The 19,281-nt window shown below is 40.7% G+C and overlaps 1 protein-coding gene across 3 annotated transcripts in view; it reads right to left on the reverse strand.

Annotated features, from left to right (window-relative positions):
* Positions 1-4,984: 4,984 nt before the first annotated feature.
* The window catches only part of LOC105562483 (protein FAM102A), a 91,624-nt gene continuing 77,327 nt past the window's right edge, over positions 4,985-19,281 (reverse strand). The window contains exons 3-10 of one of the 3 annotated variants that reach the window (XM_012013356.1): positions 17,432-17,552; positions 16,734-16,924; positions 15,601-15,806; positions 14,976-15,195; positions 14,090-14,167; positions 13,324-14,004; positions 8,969-9,174; positions 4,985-8,736 (exon numbers count right to left, since the gene is read on the reverse strand). In XM_012013356.1, the coding sequence (XP_011868746.1) occupies positions 8,615-8,736; positions 8,969-9,174; positions 13,324-14,004; positions 14,090-14,167; positions 14,976-15,195; positions 15,601-15,806; positions 16,734-16,924; positions 17,432-17,552 (1,825 nt within the window). In that variant the 3' untranslated portion in view covers positions 4,985-8,614. Of the gene's footprint in view, positions 8,737-8,968; positions 9,175-11,620; positions 11,774-13,323; positions 14,005-14,089; positions 14,168-14,975; positions 15,196-15,600; positions 15,807-16,733; positions 16,925-17,431; positions 17,553-19,281 lie in introns of all 3 variants that reach the window. The other 2 variants (XM_012013358.1, XM_012013357.1) reach the window with 2 other exon arrangements.

Here is a 19,281-nt window from a genome sequence, read left to right on the forward strand (position 1 = left end):
GTGTATAAATCAATACTTACCGCATGTTGCTCCGCCGGCGCCTGATGCCTTCCTCAGGCCTCCACCTCCTCTCAGGCTGCTCGGGATGTCAGGCTTCGTAGGGTTCCGTCCTCCGGGGTTGTCTCGGGACGGCAGCCAACACTCACAACACTCACAATTACGATCGCGCGCTACATCTTGTACGGCACTCCCGTGACTCGAAGCCAATTAAGACGCGACGAAGGCGAAAAAAATCGCGAGAAATCACCGCGTTCTGGGGAGGATAACTGGCCGCCGAGTTTCGGCCAGATCAAAGTCCCTCCAAGAGGTACGTCGGTTAGTATCCGACGCAGAGAACAAGGATCTTGATGGCGGAGAGCGAGCTGAGCGTACTCTCATTTCTTTCGGGACCCGCGGGATTAATCCGCGAAGGAAAGCTAAGCGGCCCGTCGAACGTAGAAGACGCGCTGCAGGAGGGAACGAATCCCGGATCTTCCAGACCGCTCCCGAAAGCGGTCGTTTCGGCAGCGAATCAACGACAGTCACCTCTTTTCTCTCAATCCGCATGACGCCAGGCTGTTAGGCGAGAGTACAAATTCGCGCAAGCATATATTGTGCTCTCCCATTATTCAGAAACCATCTTTCTTTTCATCGAAATATAAGTGAAATAGAACGATCCCATGTGGAAAGTTGCATGGTTACGAATAAATATATTTAAGAGAAATAAAATACATGCATTGCTCGCTGCAGCGTTATATGTGCGTTATATGTGCAGGCACAAATAATTCTCGGGTACCAACTGTCCGAGGCAAATCGAAACCGATAACAGCCGGATTTGAAAAAGAAAAAAATGCGAATCTAAAGTTCGACAAAATTACCAACTTTTCGCTTGTGTCTGTTGCGTTTAAAAAATGCATTTGGAAAGAATTGTCTAAAGGTTATCGATATCCGATTGATATCGGGGTACCCAGTCGACTTGCCTTGAATCTATTAAGTGCCCGCACACTTTTGATTACGCTCGCCGCGATGCTAAACGGAAAGAGTACACGTTACTTTTCGCAACCAAGTGAATTGTCCGAAGTTGATCTTTATTTGTCAAATAAAAACATTTCACCGTTCATGCATGTATTTTACAACTGAAAGGGCTAAAGTTAATTAAAATGTTAATATCGATGTGGAATAGCAGGATCCGCCGTACCTAGAAATAGTAAAACACAGCAAAGGTTAAAGCATAAAGCTGAAATATTATATATATACATTCGTAAAATAATATATACATTCGTAACCACGTTAATCGTTAAAGTAAGACTAAGCAAACTGATTGTAAATTCAACTTATTCAGTTGATAGAGTCGGGCACTCGTTCTATTCACATTCTCACTACTGTTAAGTCTCATTATCGTTCAAGCAAAACTGACGCTATTATTAATATTAATGGAGGAGCACGTAATAAAAGAAAGAAAGAAAGAAAGGGGATAATCTCCTTTCCGAATATTTAATTTACTTCTCGAACACGCGCAGTGAAACACGAACGGTAGTTTGTCGTTGATTCATTGCCAAAGCGACGGCTTCCGGGAACCGCCGAGAAAACCAGGGTTTAATTCCAGCCCTGCAACGCGGAATCTCCAACTTTCGACGGTACACCGAACTAGACGCCGTGGACGAATCCCGCGGGAGCAGACGAGAAATAACTCTCCGCTATGAAGATTATTGCGACTCCTCGCCGGTACGAACGCGCTCGTCCTCCTGACGCGAGGGACTGTGATAAGGCGATCGCGCCCGAAAACGCGGAGAGAACGTGGTTACACGCTGACCGGTAATATCGCGCACAGCACTCCCAACACATTGCACAACACCCCCGAAGTCGGAATTACGAGAACGCACTGATAATCGCGATCGCACGATACCCGGCACTCCCGAAAATGCGACGCGGCGATTTAAAGTCATACGAAAGTCTTTCAACGCACCACTGTGTTCACAAAATTCACGGATACACTTGCTTTCTGCGTGATTCAGTCCTTAAGTCCGGTCCTCGAATCGCTGGATCACACTATATCGAAGTCTCGTCCGTTTGGTGGATTTAATCGCCGCCGAGAAACAATGCGATAGCTTTGAGAGACTTGAAAGTGAGCCTCGAGTTTCACACGCCGGAACACGTTGGTCGCCGGCACGGGATATTTGACGTCGAAAAACGCACGTCAAGCGTTCAGTCCGATGTATTGTAATTAGTACCGATAGCACAGTGAACTGATAATCGCGAACGCACGATACCCGACACTCCCGAAAATGCGACGCGGCGATTTAAAGTCATACGAAAGTCTTTCAACGCACCACTGTGTTCACAAAATTCACGGATACACTTGCTTTCTGCGTGATTCAGTCCTTAAGTCCGGTCCTCGAATCGCTGGATCACACTGTATCGAAGTCTCGTCCGTTTGGTGGATTTAATCGCCGCCGAGAAACCATGCGATAGCTTTGAGAGACTTGAAAGTGAGCCTCGAGTTTCACACGCCGGAACACGTTGGTCGCCGGCACGGGATATTTGACGTCGGAAAACGCACGTCAAGCGTTCAGTCCGATGTATTGTAATTAATAGTTAAATTAAAAACGGTAGCTCGCGCCGCTACCTCTCTGCTCGAGCGTCGCCGTGTGACTGGCCCGGCCAGGTAACTCCCGCAAAGTCACGGCCTTCGCGGCGCGCTCGTAAACAACTACGTACGGTCGACCTTGTGACGTATGGCTGTTACCGCTTGGCACAACGAAATATTTCAACGTACAAAAACAATTGTTTTTGTACGTTTACTTCAGTAACGTTGTACGGCGTATGCTTTCACCACGTATCTCGCGTTTCAAGGTAAATTCGGCGCGTTCGCGCGGATCTAGCTCTGTCGCGTACGTGAGTCCTCAGATTCTTTAATTATTACTTATGATAAAGGCGATAGGAGCATATGACGATAAAGCGTCAGTATCAGTAACCGAAACGTCTGACATTATATTAAACAGGTCGATATTTATTTTGTTAAACAACTAACAATCGTATTCTGTTTCATTCCATCTCTTTATAAGCACATTGTCAAGTTTCGCTTTATCGTCATATGCTCCTATCGCTCTTATCGTAATTAATCTTTTTTTCTCAAAGGAGCTTATTAATATTTTTACTCTCAATTTAACATAGTTCGCGTTTTATCGGGAAAGTTTTTTCGCATATAATTGGAACTCAATGAGAAACAACATTGTTAAAACTGAAAAGAGGTCAGGCCGAGATTGAAATTGATTTACTGGAAGCGGACATAAAAGATGGAAATGATTCGCAAGCGCCGATGTCAATTGCAACAATTCGAAATTGCTTCGCCTCCGTCGGCATGCGGACCTTAATTGTCTTCGAGCTCCGCGAAAATTCAAAATTCTGGGCACTTTCTACGTTTTACGAATTGGCCTATTTGGTGGCGGACCAAACATGGCGCAGCGACGTCTTCGAGAATTCAAAGTAAAGTTTTAAAACGAACAACGGGATTAATTCTTCACAAGAAAAATGAATGTATGCAGTATAACGTCCTCGCTCGCAATTTAAAAAAGTTTAAAAATTAATTAGTTTATGTAATATATATAATGTGGAAGAACAATGGCGCGCACGAAGCGCACGCTTGTGTTGTTCTAGTTTCTCCAAAAATAGCTTGTCCAACTGTGCATCTGGAAGTAAAAATATAGAAGAAAAGAGTTGCAGTAAGGCAATATACTTAACGAAGCAAATAGTATCGTTTGCTAGAGACCTGGAGAGACAGCTACATATCATCGAGGAAAAATACATCCTGGAGAGGACAAGTAATGTCAGTATTACAGAAGGTAAATTATCAATGAAGTACTTTAAATATGATATACACATAATATTAATCTTTATCGTCAATTTTAAACAGTATCCTGTAATATTAAAGTTACATTCTTTTATATATTACATTATCATGTTATTTAAAAAATTAAATTTATTCTTTGCATCTGGAAGTAAAAATATAGAAGAAAAGAGTTGCAGTAAGGCAATATACTTAACGAAGCAAATTGTATCATTTGCTAGAGACCTGGAGAGACAGCTACATATCATCGAGGAAAAATACATCCTGGAGAGGACAAGTAATGTCAGTATTACAGAAGGTAAATTATCAATGAAGTACTTTAAATATGATATACAATTTTAAACAGTATCCTGTGATATTAAAGTTACATTCTTTTATATATTACATTATCATGTTATTTAAAAAATTAAATTTATTAATGTGATCGTTTAATGAACAGAGATTGAAGAAGAACAGTCATCTCAGGACACAGAGAGAGTGCCTTTAACTCCACTGAAACGAGTCACGAATGAGCCACGTGAAACACAAGTGGAAATGTCCAAGGAGAACAAAAAATCAAAATTATGTCATCTTTCTCACAAGTTCGGAGAGCATTAGCAACGCTTGAACTCAACGTTTGAGCTGCTAGGCGTACCTTCATCTTTTCATTTTTAAAGTCAATATGTCTGTGTTTTATTTTAGTTGCTAGATGAAGTCCTTCTTCTTCTTGTATTTTTACCAGCAAAGTTATGTATAAATTATTTGTAATATAATATATCCGAGATAATCAATCATTGGGTTAACAAGTATCCTAGGTAGATCTAGATACCTAGGATTAGTACTCGATATACCACAGCACATAGAGTACTCGTACTACATGAAAATTACTTATTCATAATATTATGAATCATAATAGAATGTAGTAGCGTAACATTTCATTATAAAACAAAAACGGTAGTATTTTGCGTGCTGATAGATAAAACTTGCAACTACAACATACTAAAATTTCAATTTCTTTCTAATTTTGGTCGATTTATGCAGGAACCACCTTAAGGTAAGTTCGTTCAAGTACTTAAATTTCGATCACAAGCCTGAAATAAATGAGGTGTGCCGTTGCTCTCTTCTAACTCCTACAAACGAAACCGTTACCGTGGAGAGGATTTTTCAATAAATAAGATATTTGTGGTTTTCAGAATGTTATTATCAGCACATGGAAGTTTCGTATTCGTCTGACAAAAGTAAAGATAAGACGCGAAATGTCAACAATTGCGAATCAAGGAAGGCGGCCACGCGCGCGACCCGCGGACTTGCGTGGCGGTCGCCCTCCCGCCCCGAAATAAAGATAGCATATTTTTGCTTACAATACAGCTCGATGATAATAATACAGGTAATAACGGTATTTATTGTTACGGTATCGTAAAATATCACAACATTAATATCTGCCGAGCGAATAAAAAGAACGACGGTCTGCGACCGTGGTGGCTTCTTGCGAAGGAAGACTCTGCGAACGAGTGGAGTCCGACTTTTTGCACCTCTCTTTTGAAACATATATAAAAAAAAGAAGAAACGAGGAATCATTGGTGTTTCACTCGAAAGGGAGGGAGGAATACTCGCGCGTAAAGTCGCCCCTTCGCGAGAAACGTCGTTCAATAAATTAACTAATCGTCAATCGGCGAACGCGACGCGCTCCGCTACGCGTCTCCTGGTCATCGCGCGCGTATTTTTATAAATAAAAGGGTTGTACGCGGGCGGCACGTCTGAATGAAAAAATAACTCTCGCGCGCATCCACGGGAAAGCTTGCGGATCGACTCGCGTTTTAACTCGCAACCACTGCGATTGAGGATGAAGAACATGACTATGGTGGGGGGTTCAGTTTTTCTTTTGTTAATAAATGGCACTATATTTATCATTTTCAAAGAACTGACGAGTCTAATTATACATTTCAATTATTTCTATCTATTGTCATATTGTAAGCTACAGATAATATACATATACATATTAATAAATATGTAAAACATATTAATTAGAATAATAAATTAATAAAAACTGGAATTAATTTAAAACATAATATACTTTCTACACTTTTTGCTTTTTGAAAATGATCGTAAACTTTCAAGCATTTACTTTTGTCAAACTATAATTACCGAACCCCTACAACAAGCTCCCTACAAATCCCTTGAAAATCCTGTTTTAAGGTAAAGTTACTACGCGTATATATTGAGCAATCTTTCTGTTATTTTACAAAATATGCGACGTACGGGAAATGGATTCGATCTCACCATAGCGGTTGATAGTTAATCCGGAAGTCGCTTTCGGAATTCGAGTGACGCGGTCGTGGTCGTATAAAATCGAGAGTGATATCGAACGGCACTCGGGTATGATCTAGAAGGAGAAACATACGTACGTAAAAATGAAGAGAAAACGCAACGATGGAAGGAACGTATCGACCTATTTATAAGAAAAATGTACAGCGCACGGCTGCTTATTATCAAACCTGCGATTCACGTTCGGACACGGTACGTATCTGCCGCCGAAGCGTCGGCGATTATCATCACCGCTTCTACCAGTCTTCCCGGTTTAACATAATTAGCGGACCCCATCTTGAGAGCGGCGCCCAACAGGAAATACTTTGGAAATTCTCGTGGGGAAGTCGCTCGCAAGATGTATTCAAGATCGGTACGCGATCAAACCGACGAATTGCTTCGGAGAGCGCTTTGAAGAAGCGTTTGTGCATTTGCGATTTTTTTTATCAACCTCGTACTCTGTTATCTTTCTGCGGCGAGCCACGAGGACCAAGACGCTCAAATTAATTTCCGAAATGGGCCCCGCGGACACTGGAAGTACTCACTACCCTCTGCAACGATTCAGACATACTAAGCACTCGCATTAACGATTCCTTCTCCCGTCTGGCAGGCATACGAAAAACTTTCAGAAAGGGGCACTCATCCAAGTACACACACATACGCAAGTACACGCGCGCATTCGCATTTTTGACATCAGCACAATGTACACTAGCAATTAAGGATTATTCGAGTACGGAGAGAATGTGTGTATACAACACCAGCTATCTACCTACGTAACAATTACTACAGCTATATACACAGATTACTACCGGATAGCCGGTCGCGACGAGTTCACCGGGCCTTTGGAGAAGGTTCGACGAAACAGTGATCCATTCTTCGTCGAGCTTGACAATACAAAATAATAATACGTCCTATACATGTATATTCAGTCGTGAAACACTTATATCATACAGAAAAATATCTTCAACTTTATTTCCATTTTAAAAAAAAGTGAATCGGCTAGTTCAGAAGTAGTACAGTTCAATAATCGAAATTGCTCAGGAAGTATCAAAACTGTGCCATTTTCAAGGCAAAGTTACTTGAAAACAATAATATATTCATACAAAGTATAGTTCTACGCTTTTAGTAGCACAAAACACATTCCACAAAGTTTGAAATTATTAATTTATATAACATTCTCTCTCTTACTGTCTAACTGACCGATTCGTTTATTTCAGCTGATTTTATCTTCAGCATATTAAACACACTTTTAGATTAATTATAGGAGAATTTCGCAGACAATGAAAGAGCGCAGCGGAACATAATCAGAAACGGTAAAAAAATATACGCTATAATATAAAGCAGACATAAATTGTTAATACAGAAATGTAAAACTACAATTTAAAAGCGAGAATATCAGTAGAATGTAATTTCCTGAGATGCCTCTTGGAAATCGCTTTGAGCCATTCTGAGGAAACATTCTTCGTTCGGATAATATTATCAGAAATGCTGTCAAGAATACTTTCATACAAGGATATAATCACGATATATGTATATACTGTCTCAATTTGATATTTCTTTTCACGCTGACTTCGAGTCACTTTACAATGTACTTTACAGTCCAAGATGTTAGCAAGACATCGTCGTCATATTGCTATAAGTAGATAAATAAAGTTGGCGCTTAAGTTTTACTCAATGTTACTTCCCATTGCGAAGTTTCGTCGGACCTTGACCGCATTTCGCCTGCCACATCATTTTTCTGTAACTGTATTTCTTTACTACGCTCTGTATCCCCTCTTGGCTAAAACTTTATTGACTAACAACTTCCCTCCCAAGCGAAGCACGCTCGACGGGAATCATTGTGCTTCATTTATCAGGAAGAATTATCAGAAAGAAAATATGTATACTTATCTTTTTGAAATTGTTTCGAAAACTGTATTCTGGGTATTCGTTTACTTGACTTTGTCTTTAAATTGTGCTTTACACGTAGCCTGTAGCTGTTGTAGATTGTTCATCGTCAACAGCAATGTTGTATATAAATTTTGTTCACTGCACGGGGTTTTCGAAAATGCAAAACCCACGTATGAAAATTATTTCAGTCAGCCGAGCAATTAACAATCTCGTAAGTTGTACACGGTTGTCCAATTATTCACGTTTTAATGCACACTTATGTGGGATGATTAGAATCAGCCTCGGTCCTGCGAATCCGTACAATGGATTTCACACGAAGTAATCGACTCGAATATACCGCTTTGACGAATATCAGTTCGACGAAGATCGTCGAAGCGCATTCTTTTTTTTTGTACGGAGGAGAGTTACAGTCTAGAACGATCTAGTGAGGATGTACGACTTCGTGTCGCGTTTGGTTGCTCCTCCCAAGTCGAAGATTCTCTCGTCCATCATTATCGTTTTCTCTTCTGACTACCGAGGCTCGTAGGCCTCGTAGACGAGCTCTGGCACCAGAGCCAACGAGAACGTGGCGCTGGCCTGTCTTGCATACTGCCGCCTCGTGGTAATGGCTTCGTGTTACCTATTGTTCTCCTCCATTACCACTTGCTTGAACACACCGGCGGGCATCTGGCTCTTCACCTCGTGACTGCCAAGCGCAGTCGTACCGTCTTTCGCGATGAAGAGTTGAAGACCAGTTGCTGCAAAACGTAAATTTTTATTTAATTAGAAAATTTGTAATTTTTCGAATATTTGTTTTTGAAAACTTAACTACGTTAAAATGTTAATGAAATATCAGTTATATCAATCCACGATTATCTTTACTTTCTAGCGTAGAAAAAAGCAATTGAATCAAAGGCGCAAAGATCCTCCGTTCTATTTTCTGTAATTGCCATTTATTAATTAATATAATAAATTAAAGGGAAAACGTACTTTCGGAACTTTCAAGATCCGTATGCTCTAAATTTGTTGCTTTAAGCAGCTCGTCGATAAGAGAATCAGGATTCGGCCTGGTAACTTCAACTCTACAGAGAACAGGATTACCAGCACCATCCTCCGCTTTTTTCCTCCGCTCTAGCGCAGCCTTAGCACGATCCAGGGATCCAGTTTCACTAAGACCTGAACCACCGGAAGGATTTCTGCGAATAATAATATATATATTACTATTATTGTTATCACATACCGCGACACGTTAAACCGAGCATTGGGTATAAAAAAGCAAAAATAAAGTACCACTACTCTATTCGGCGAAATCAGAAGATTGTAAAGAATTAAACACCGCGGATATAAATATTAACGGTGCGGACGACCTAATACACGATTATAAGAATTAATTTTACCCCTCAACTCGTTAACCATTACATTATGAAAACTGGATGATTAATTTAGGAAGAGGTTTAAATCTTCCATTACGGCATACTATCTGCTTCTATGCCATTACTCGTCAACACAATAGATATAAATAGTAATTACAAATTGCTACATTTCGCGCTTAATGAAATACTCGATTACGTCTTGCTCGAAAGCAGAATTTCATCGATCGCTTTCTACGTCCGTTGCATTCTGAACTATTTATTTATTCGTCCAATCTTGATTGAAGCAAATAAGTTCTGGACAGCTAACTAATACATCCCTGAGATACAACAATTCCACAATGTCTAACACTTCAATTCCACATTGCGCTGATTTCTCCGCAGAGTAGTGTTACAATCGTCTCTATAAGCAATAAAGATGATGTGTCAGGTACACAATTAATAAATAATCATGTAGATTTAGATTCTTCTAAAATTAAGGGAAGTGTTGTTCCTAGAAAATGGATTCCATGCCGATGTGCTCGCATCTGCTTGATTCTTAACATAAATGTTCATCGAGTATGTATAATATAACGCACTCATTTAAAGTAGAAAAAAACATCATGTGGATACGTGAGTGTCCGATAAGCGTACAAAGAAATAAATGTCTTCTCCGAGCGAGAGGATACTAACAGTCAATTAAATGTACAAGGGGAGACGACTTCTAGTGCGGATCGAGATGATTAAATATACGTGTAGAAGGACGAATGCTTTTAATTGAGTGAAATAAGTACGTGAAAGAGAAAAGTTGCAGAAAGAAGACGACCATAAATATATTGTGCTGTTTCAAATAGAGGAGATAAAGTTAATAAAATAATTTTCTTAACAAACGGAGATTGCTGTACAGCGAGCTATCTAAGAACAAGGAAAAAATATACAATGATCGTTATTATTATATTAACAATATGTTTCTGATAATTAAAATAATTTTATTTAAACCACTTAAAGAAATAAGTATTGTAAATATTAAAAGGGGCGTTTCAACCAATAAAACAACTAAGTTGCTACAGTTTTTTAATTAAAAAAATTTAACATCTTCGAAAGTTAACCGTAGGAATTCCAATAAAGCAAAAAATTAATTCGAATTTTATTGAAAAATGACAATGTCATTTGCACTTCTATCTGTATCTTCTAACTTCTATCTTCTATCTGACTTGCCTGTAAGTCGAAAATTATTTTATCAATAAGGAAAACTCCGTTTCGAATTGGTAAAAGCTATCGTTTCTGATAGCTCATCATGAGAAGTGAATGTGGTGCATAAAAATATCATTGAATGAATTTTTGTCGGAGAATTGCGCCTTTTACGTGCAAGAAACATGCATTTCAGGTGCGACAAGCCATGCAGATTTGAAGGATTAATCTTGCGGATGAATTGCACAGAGTGAAGAAGCAAAAAGTTCATAGGGCGCCGCAAAACACTAGAACGAATCGTCGGATCATTGGTTTGGACGCACCGACTTCCAAAAAGCGTAGGCAAATGACGACAAATATCATCGCCAAGGCGCTCGGACGATAATCAGCGCCTAGATTTCACTGGAGCTAGGAGGTGAAATGTAAATCGTTTTGTTTTAAGCGCGACAGGACGGTGAAATTAAATTTCCTTCGTAGCTCACTTATTCGTAGCGAGTAGGAACAAACTTGGAGAGCACTTAAGCCTCATTAAGGTCCCCTCATTCTGGGAAATTCCTGACTGGGCAGTTCAGGGCCCACTTTATCACACTTTCATCCCGCTGCGCGACTAAAATAAACAATGATTTCTATTTCCTTGATATCAGTCAAATATTTTAACCAGTTAACATCAGAAAAATGAAACACGTTCTGTACAATGGGCAATTTACATATGTGATCCAAGGATTGGACATCAGATGTACAAAGAAAAAAATAATTGGTACAAATAATCAATCCGAATTGTAAGCTCATTTTCTTCGTAAATAATATTTCGTCGGTTTCCAATTTTCTTAATGACTCGGTAACAATTGATCTGATATATTATATTACAGCTTAAATGTTGATCGCACGAGCTGTAATTGGACGCTACGTGGAGGATAACATCAAGTATCAAAGCATGCATCAAGCTAATTATTGCTGAGGATTAAATAACGGGCTTATGTGCTGTACACATGTTAAGCATTCTTCATATAAAGACTAGAAGCTACTGTGTTTTTGCAATGATGGAAAGCAGAGACGTATGCACGAAGGGAAGGGTATACGTAAGACAAAAGCATGGACTGACGGTGGGGTAATGCTGTTTCGATGCTGCGAGCTCGGTGGCGCGACTTCCGGTACCCCTAACGAGGACTCCTCAGAGTCCGCTGGACTGGTGGCGACCGTAGCCAGCTTGCCCCCCGCCCCGTCCAGCAACTTCCGATGGCCTCCGCCAATACCCCTGCAAGGATTCACAAAGCCATCCAAACTGGAAGCATAGCTACCGCATAACAACGCATACCCCGATTTGCACTGTTTTTTTTTATATGCATACAGACAATCAGCTTTCAACTGGAATAATGAAATTTGCATCGATAACAGCGACATTGCTTCTGATCCCGATTATGAGTTGCATGGCACTCATTCAATGTGATTCAATTAATTTGTTGAGATGCAGTTTCAATTCTTCATTAACTTTCATAACAAACTGAGAAAAATATGAGATTTTGTGAAAAAAACCAGAACCTGAACATTTTTCTTATCTTCTCTAATAATTCATAAAAAATTTTCAATGCGATCTCTTGTAATGTCTTACAAGAAATTTACGTCGCAGTTAAGTTACTTTAAATTGTATGGTAGTTGAGAAATTACTTGGATCACAATATAATCTCGGAAGATAATAACGAACACACGCTTTAGTAAATTTTCGTAAGAAACGCAAGAAAAAAAATACGAGAAGAGAACGTATTTGTTCTCACGAGAACAATGAATCTTTAAGAGACACACACCATCCCCTTACTGCGATACTAGATAACTCTTTCCTTACTTGGAACTGCCACGTAATAACGTAGCATATTTTTAATTAGCTCACATCAAAGGCACAGAAATGATAAATGGCCGAGCATAATTATCATGGTTAATGAAACATGAGTTATTGCACTCGTATGATAAAAGTACGGAAGATAATTAAGCAACAGCGAAATATTAAATTTAAATCTGTCCAAAAATTCATCAATTTTCATTAAATAAAATGCATGTCGATACAATTTGATACGTTTTCTTCATGTTACATGTATGATCGATCATGTGTGATGTATCGTTAATTTCTTGCGGTAGATTCAAGCGAATCGATTACGCACAAACGAGCTTTAAACGCGCGGCTTTCTCTATTGGGTTACCATTATTTATTACGTCTCAAGCACATCGCTCTATTCTCTAAATAAAATAAAGTAAAACATTACATGAAAATAAAAGATAACAAGAAAATGAATACACGAAACGAATTAAGTGGCTGATATAAAGAGATTGGTGAATGTAACTTGATTGGAATATGCTTTTAACGTTCTTAATATAGAAAACACGATGTGTTGAACAAGGAAGAGAAACGCTGGGGGGGAATCGCTCCTTCGAACATCTGCTGGTTTGTCAGGACGGAATCACCAATTACTCTGGCATTCCGGACATACAGTCGTCGTTAACGATTTGTAAATGAGATGACCTCAGCTCCGAATAAAGACCGTTTAATGCAACGCACCGTCTGCTAATCAAACGCATTGTAAATATTCACGGAAATATCTCCCCTCTCTGGTTCGCGTTCCTGCGGAGAGGGCATCAATCATTCAAGATAAGGGCAGATATTATGACGCGTAGAATTGTCTCAAAGATTAAAAAAAAACGGGAAATACGGCTAGATAAAGAAACCGGGGAGACCAGAGGAGAGGGAATGAGACGCTCTCGAGATCTCCGTGAAAGAATCGCGAAACTGAAAACTCGTTGATGAATGAAACCTACCTGAGGGTCTGAGCTGTCGTCGTGGGACGTAGCGGGGCTCTTTGATTGTCGGGCCTATGGAGAGGATCGGGAGAGGACACGGCTCTAGCCTGATCGACCAGTCGCAACACCGGGCTCGTTTTGCCCTTCTCGATGCAGTCGCAGGTCTTCGACATGCCGCGCCAAACCGCGGCACTGATTCTCGGCTTCGCGATCGGGAAGACGTTACCCTGCTGCCCGTTGCTCTCCTTGGCGAGCGAGCTCATCATCGCGTTACGTTCGTTATACGCCTCGAAGCTGTTCCTCTCGTAATTCTTGCGCGAGTGTCGCGGCACGTCTGGCACCCTGAAGATACCGGACGTCACCCGGGTGTCCGCGTTCGCGTCGTCGCGCGGGTCGCTGTCGTTCAAGAAACCGTTCCCGATTCCGCAGAGCGACTGCTGCTGCTGCTTTCCGACGGAATAAACGTTCTTCGCGATAACATCGATTTTCATCGGGTTTTCCACAATTGTCTGACCGCTGCGCGAGGAGAGAGGGCTCGATGCCGACCAGAACTGAGCTCTGGAGACCAGGTGCGACAGGGAGGAGGGGTGCAGTGACAGAGGTTCGATGCAGGTGCCGGGCCGATAGGCGATCGGCTGTGTGGACAGATTCTGGGAGGAATTGGGGATTCGTGGCGCCCATACCGGCCAGGAGGGTGACCTATAAAGATCACAACACAAATGTACAAGCATGCAAAAATCATAAACTCATGTACATAAAGATAAAGAAAGAGAGAGAGACATACGTAAAGTAAAAAAAAGATACAGAGTCCAGAGTCTCGTAGTTATGGTCGAGAAATTGAGAATGAAGAGATCGCTTGAGGCTGGAGCAAAAACAGAACATTTTCTCGCGTTATTGATTCGCTCTCTTGTTAGTCATCTGCTGGACCGTTCAGATCGCCATGTGTATATATATAATATATAATTTTATTCGTGTTATTAATTTAAAAATAAAGCAGTTAGTTATTCGAAAGTTTGCATGAGCTTACTCTACAAGCAAGTTTTATCGATTACCTAGCGTATAGAAGGTTGATATCGTTAAAGGTCGAAGATAGAATATCGTTCTCGAGTCAAGATAAAGGCAAGTAATATTTAAAGCGAGATATGGTGCGATATCTATAGCTCAAGTACCTTGTTAATAAAGCCAAATGTCTTGCGTTATAAAAAGGAAATTGTTAACTTGTGATAAAACTATGGGTGAAATATATTTATCATCCGCGCGTTGTCGACCGTTTCCAGTCGCGGCAATAAGTTCGTCGTATTCTTTCGCGTTCTACCCTTTAGATCCTCTCGGTTTTCAACTCGTATACTGTTACAGAAACGATGGAACCAGGCAATTCACAATAATCTTTGCAGAATGTCGCGTAATTAACAATTACAGTTCAGCTTTCTATTTCAATTTAACGTAACTGGACGTGAAAAGTAAAATGCAATATGGAAGATTTAAGTCGACTTTGTCAACAAGGAATTCAAAGAACTCTGGACGTCCTCGTTGATTGCGCTCAACTTGAAAGTATTCTTCGAGATATAAACCTTCCTGAGTATCGCTTTGTTTCATATATCAGTGCAACGCCAAGATTTCGAAAGTTGTTCGAAGTAGATGCGCAGGATCGTCGAGATGATAAGTCTTACCTAATGTGACCGCTATCACCGCTACTGCTCTGTCTGCTGTGCTGACTATGCGAATTTAAAGAACCGTAGCCGGACCCTTTGCTAAGTTGACTGGTATTACTGCTGTTGCGCGAGTGCCCTGATTCTGTGTGCGCCTCCACTAGAGCCTCCACCGGGACCGCCGACGGTACGATCTCGCTGAGAGTCATCGGGTCGTACGTTTCCGTTCCGCTGAGAAGTTCTAATCGCACACAATTCATTAAGTTAACTTCCCTTTGCTCTTTCTTACAATTTATTCCTTACAGGCGTGATCGCATCATCCTTGATGCTTCGCATGTAGCTTACGTACACGGAAAGAAAAAAGTAGCTGCCGTAGCTAAAAGGTGCACGTGGCAGCAAAATTTTACTTGTAAAATATGGGCAGCTAATATTTAGTTGTGATAGTTGAATGCTTTGCTGTGCTTTAGAAATTTATAGTTATGGCAGCAAAATATTCTTGGCAAACCACGATTAGCTACGGTAGCGAAAATTTGCTTCTCATCGTACGCTGTCTTTGTTAGTCAAAGCACTGAATCTTTCTTACGAGCTACTTTTTGACGAATACTTTCGGTACATATCATATACATTGTAGAAACGAGCAAATTACCGGAAGTGAAGAGTGTGGGCCTCTTCTTGGGAAGACTGCCGAAACCACTGCTGGCGCTTGCTATACTTCCCGCCAATGAACCGGTAGACACGTAATCTTCCCGATTAGTGCATCTCTCAGATGCCGTCACCTCGTCACCGGTGACGCCAGGTGCACCTTGCGCCCCAGGCACCGCCAGCTGCGTCTGCTTCAACGACGGGGAAGGGCTGGAGCAATAATCGATTAATCCGTTAAACAAAAGGAATCCACGAGATGTTCGTTCGATCAAACGCGGACACAATTGGACGCAGTTCTGCAGTGCGGAACCAACAAAGACCTTATTTTTCCGCTGGAGTCAATTTCACGAAACACATTAGGAATAAACGTTAGAGATAAAATTCTGCGCTAACTTATCACAAATATAATGACCAAACTATTATACTTATATATCTTCCTCAAATTTAATTCCATGTGTTATATGCGTTTTTTTTTACAGATAAGAGTTGAATCATTTTTGTGTAATATACTGTTACGCTCGTGTCGTCGCGTACCGTTTGCACGCTCAGAAACGAACGAATTTGACTTGTAGGAAAAAGAAACTCGTTTACACACAGACTGATACAGCGGAGTGGTAAGACAATAAGACCGTATGATTTGACAGCTCGTACGAGTCTTCCTGGTAACCGTTTATCAACAGCGACTTGTGGAAGAGCTTGACGATTTCTTCAAGATTGCAGCTCGATTCGGTTCAATTCTAAGGATCGTGTCGCGAGCGTAACAACACTATAAGCTTCCATGAACGCTTTACAATACAGAACTAAAAATCATGAAAATCGCGCTTGATTCCTTAACGCATAATTGTGCTCGATTGTACAGCAAAGGTATGTAATTAACCGTAACGGTTCTATATCAGATTTTTACATAGTGTGGAAAAGGAGCGTGAATAGAAGATACCAGAAAGGGAATTTCTTCTCATTAAGACTCCAGTTATGGATATAGTAGATTATTAACTTGATTCAATATACTCGATATATTATTTAAAAAAACTGTACTTATACTGTAACGTAATAAATCAAAAATCTGAGATGTCTACTGTTACGCAAGCATTCAAACATTTATACCGCTGCTTCAGATAGGTAGATAATGTGTCTTACACTTTAAACAGAATATCTCCGGAGAGCATGTTCATTTTTATAGCCACACGTAGCATAGAATTATCTTGACGGTGCCGCGCATCGTAGCCCTCCAGGAGGCACCTTCTTCGGCAGAGGCCAGCTCCCGCGAATTCGGCCAGGTTCAGGTCGGTGAAGCCCAGTTTCTGGAAGGATCTGCCTCCTTTCAACTCCTGCCCGCACAAAGGAGATTTATGAGGACACGTGGCATTTAACATTAACTATTTATCTAGTTACGTTTGCGCTCAATGCGTTTCCAAGAACGCAATTAAAATTAGCAATAAAAAAAACTACGTAGTTCCGTAGCGTTCGATTATTCCGGAATACTTTTAACGGGGAGATTCATATTCATTCGCGTTTATTCGAATTAAATAAGAAATGAAATTATTCGCGTATCTTTTCAACAGAGTTAATAAACATTTATGCCCAAGAGTACAACTTTTATCCCGCTTTCATTTCTTCGTTTTACTAATTTTAAATAAAACAACAGAACAAATGAGTAAGATAAAACCATTATTTCATAGTCGATTCTTACTCCGGTATTTCGCGAGCATGGGAATGTGAACGAGGAGTAAAACGTTCGTGAAAACACGAGAGAGAAAAATCTCTCTCCGCGTCACTCTTTCGTCCCGTTTCCCAGCGATGTTCGCGCCTCAAACGGAAAGTAAGTTTGCTCTCACCTTTCTCACAGATATCCTTAAAATGCACGGATCGAGCACGCCCGTGGACGCGTTGGCGCTCATCTTGCATAAAAATTCGAACTTCGCGTTCCATCTCACCGTGTGCTCCTGCACCTCCTCCCTACAAAGATAGGAAGAAAAAAAGGATTGAAATGGGAGATTAATGTCTTCCCGCGAGTTGCTTCCTTTCTTACTGAGAGCGTACTAATTGCTCTTTCTTTCTCTGCCTTTCTTTGACAGGCACTTTCATTTATGTACAGTACACACGCTCGACTAACTTACAATGGATATACGAATTCCTTCAAGTTCCGCGCAATCGCAAAAATTGAGTAATTTTCATTATCGTTTCGCAATCACCTTTTAATGTTCAGCATCTCGATAAATCTTAGGATAAATCTCCGTTATCTTGAAATCGCGGTTTTAAATTGGTTAGAAATAATTTCTCCTTATTTTCCCTGAGTTCAATTCGATAGACTACCTTAATTATCATCGTTAAAACTTCTCCCGGTTTAATAGTTTGCCCCGTAAAGCGTCACGTGGGGGGGAGGGGGGGGGATGTAATTTCGCATTCGCGGAAGAAGCTCTACGGCTGAAAGGAAATGCGTTCTATATACACTCGGGTAAAATGCATTCCGGGACACTTGAGAAAAATGCAAAGTAACGTTCGAAAACCCAAGAGCTCAAGAATTCTTCTAACGTCCGCGCATCGCCGGGGATGATGAGAAAAACCGCGATGGGAAAAAAAGTTGTCATAAAAATAGAAATATGTAAATCATCCCGACGACAATCCTTTGTCCTTTCTAACACAGTCACCGCCAACACGGTCGCCGATGACCGACACTGAGCTTTCCGTTTACGACCTCGTCGGCCATCGTCGGTGACCGTCGAATAAATGCCTCGCGCATTATATATTTTTACGCGATTCAATGCTGTACATTTACTACTATAAATTAAATGTTCCGTTGTTCCCCAGGTAGAAATCTGCCTCAATTTGCCGAGATTAAGTACAGGGCCTGGATAGAAAAATCTCCAATTAAAAATATCCGTTTAGGTCCAGAATACACCCTAGAAATTTACCTTGATTTTACCGAGAGAAAAATAGTCGGAAAAATCTACATGGGTCCTAGATTGCCACTGTGATTTTTCACACAGATTTTTCCCTGATTCCCTCCTGAATAAATAGCACTAGTACCACATACTGCCGCGACGTGGCGACCGCGCGTTAGTCTTCCTCGTAAGTAAAAATCGTCCCGTATTAATATAAAAGGCGAGCCGATATGATGCGAGAGCGAGTTGTCTGGATCATGGATAAACCTCGACGTTACATTTACGGTCAGGGCCCTGTCAGGGCTGCCTGATGAGTGCCTGACCAGGCATTAAGACATCTTTATTAGGACCCTATCAGAACCCTACTAAAATTTCTGCTCGGGTGGAATTCCAGAGAATATTTTAGGGAAAAATTTTAGATTGAAGCCTGGGCCAGACTGGATCATAAAAATAATTATGGTACAAACTTATAAGTAAATATCTAGGAAAATTATAGACCCCAGCTAGATTCCAGATAATTTTTCGAAACAAATTCCGGGTAATCTTGGACCGATCTGGATTCAGCGATAGGGCCTGTTCGATTTAGGCGTCCCAAACTTTACATAGATCCTAGCTAGATTTTCCACCTGGATCCCAGAAATATTTTACAAAAAATATATGGGGCCCTGATTGTTTCCAGACAAAATTTCTACCTGGGTCTCTTTAATAGAAAATTATTTAATTGACGCGAACGACAAGTCACGTAAAATACGCCTCGGCGGTGAATGTGTTAATGTTATACGCTTTGCATTTCCCGAGAGTCC

Source organism: Vollenhovia emeryi, unplaced genomic scaffold (genome assembly GCF_000949405.1).
Source record: "Vollenhovia emeryi isolate VEMERY1.0 unplaced genomic scaffold, V.emery_V1.0 DF939187.1, whole genome shotgun sequence".
Lineage (NCBI taxonomy): Eukaryota > Metazoa > Arthropoda > Insecta > Hymenoptera > Formicidae > Vollenhovia > Vollenhovia emeryi.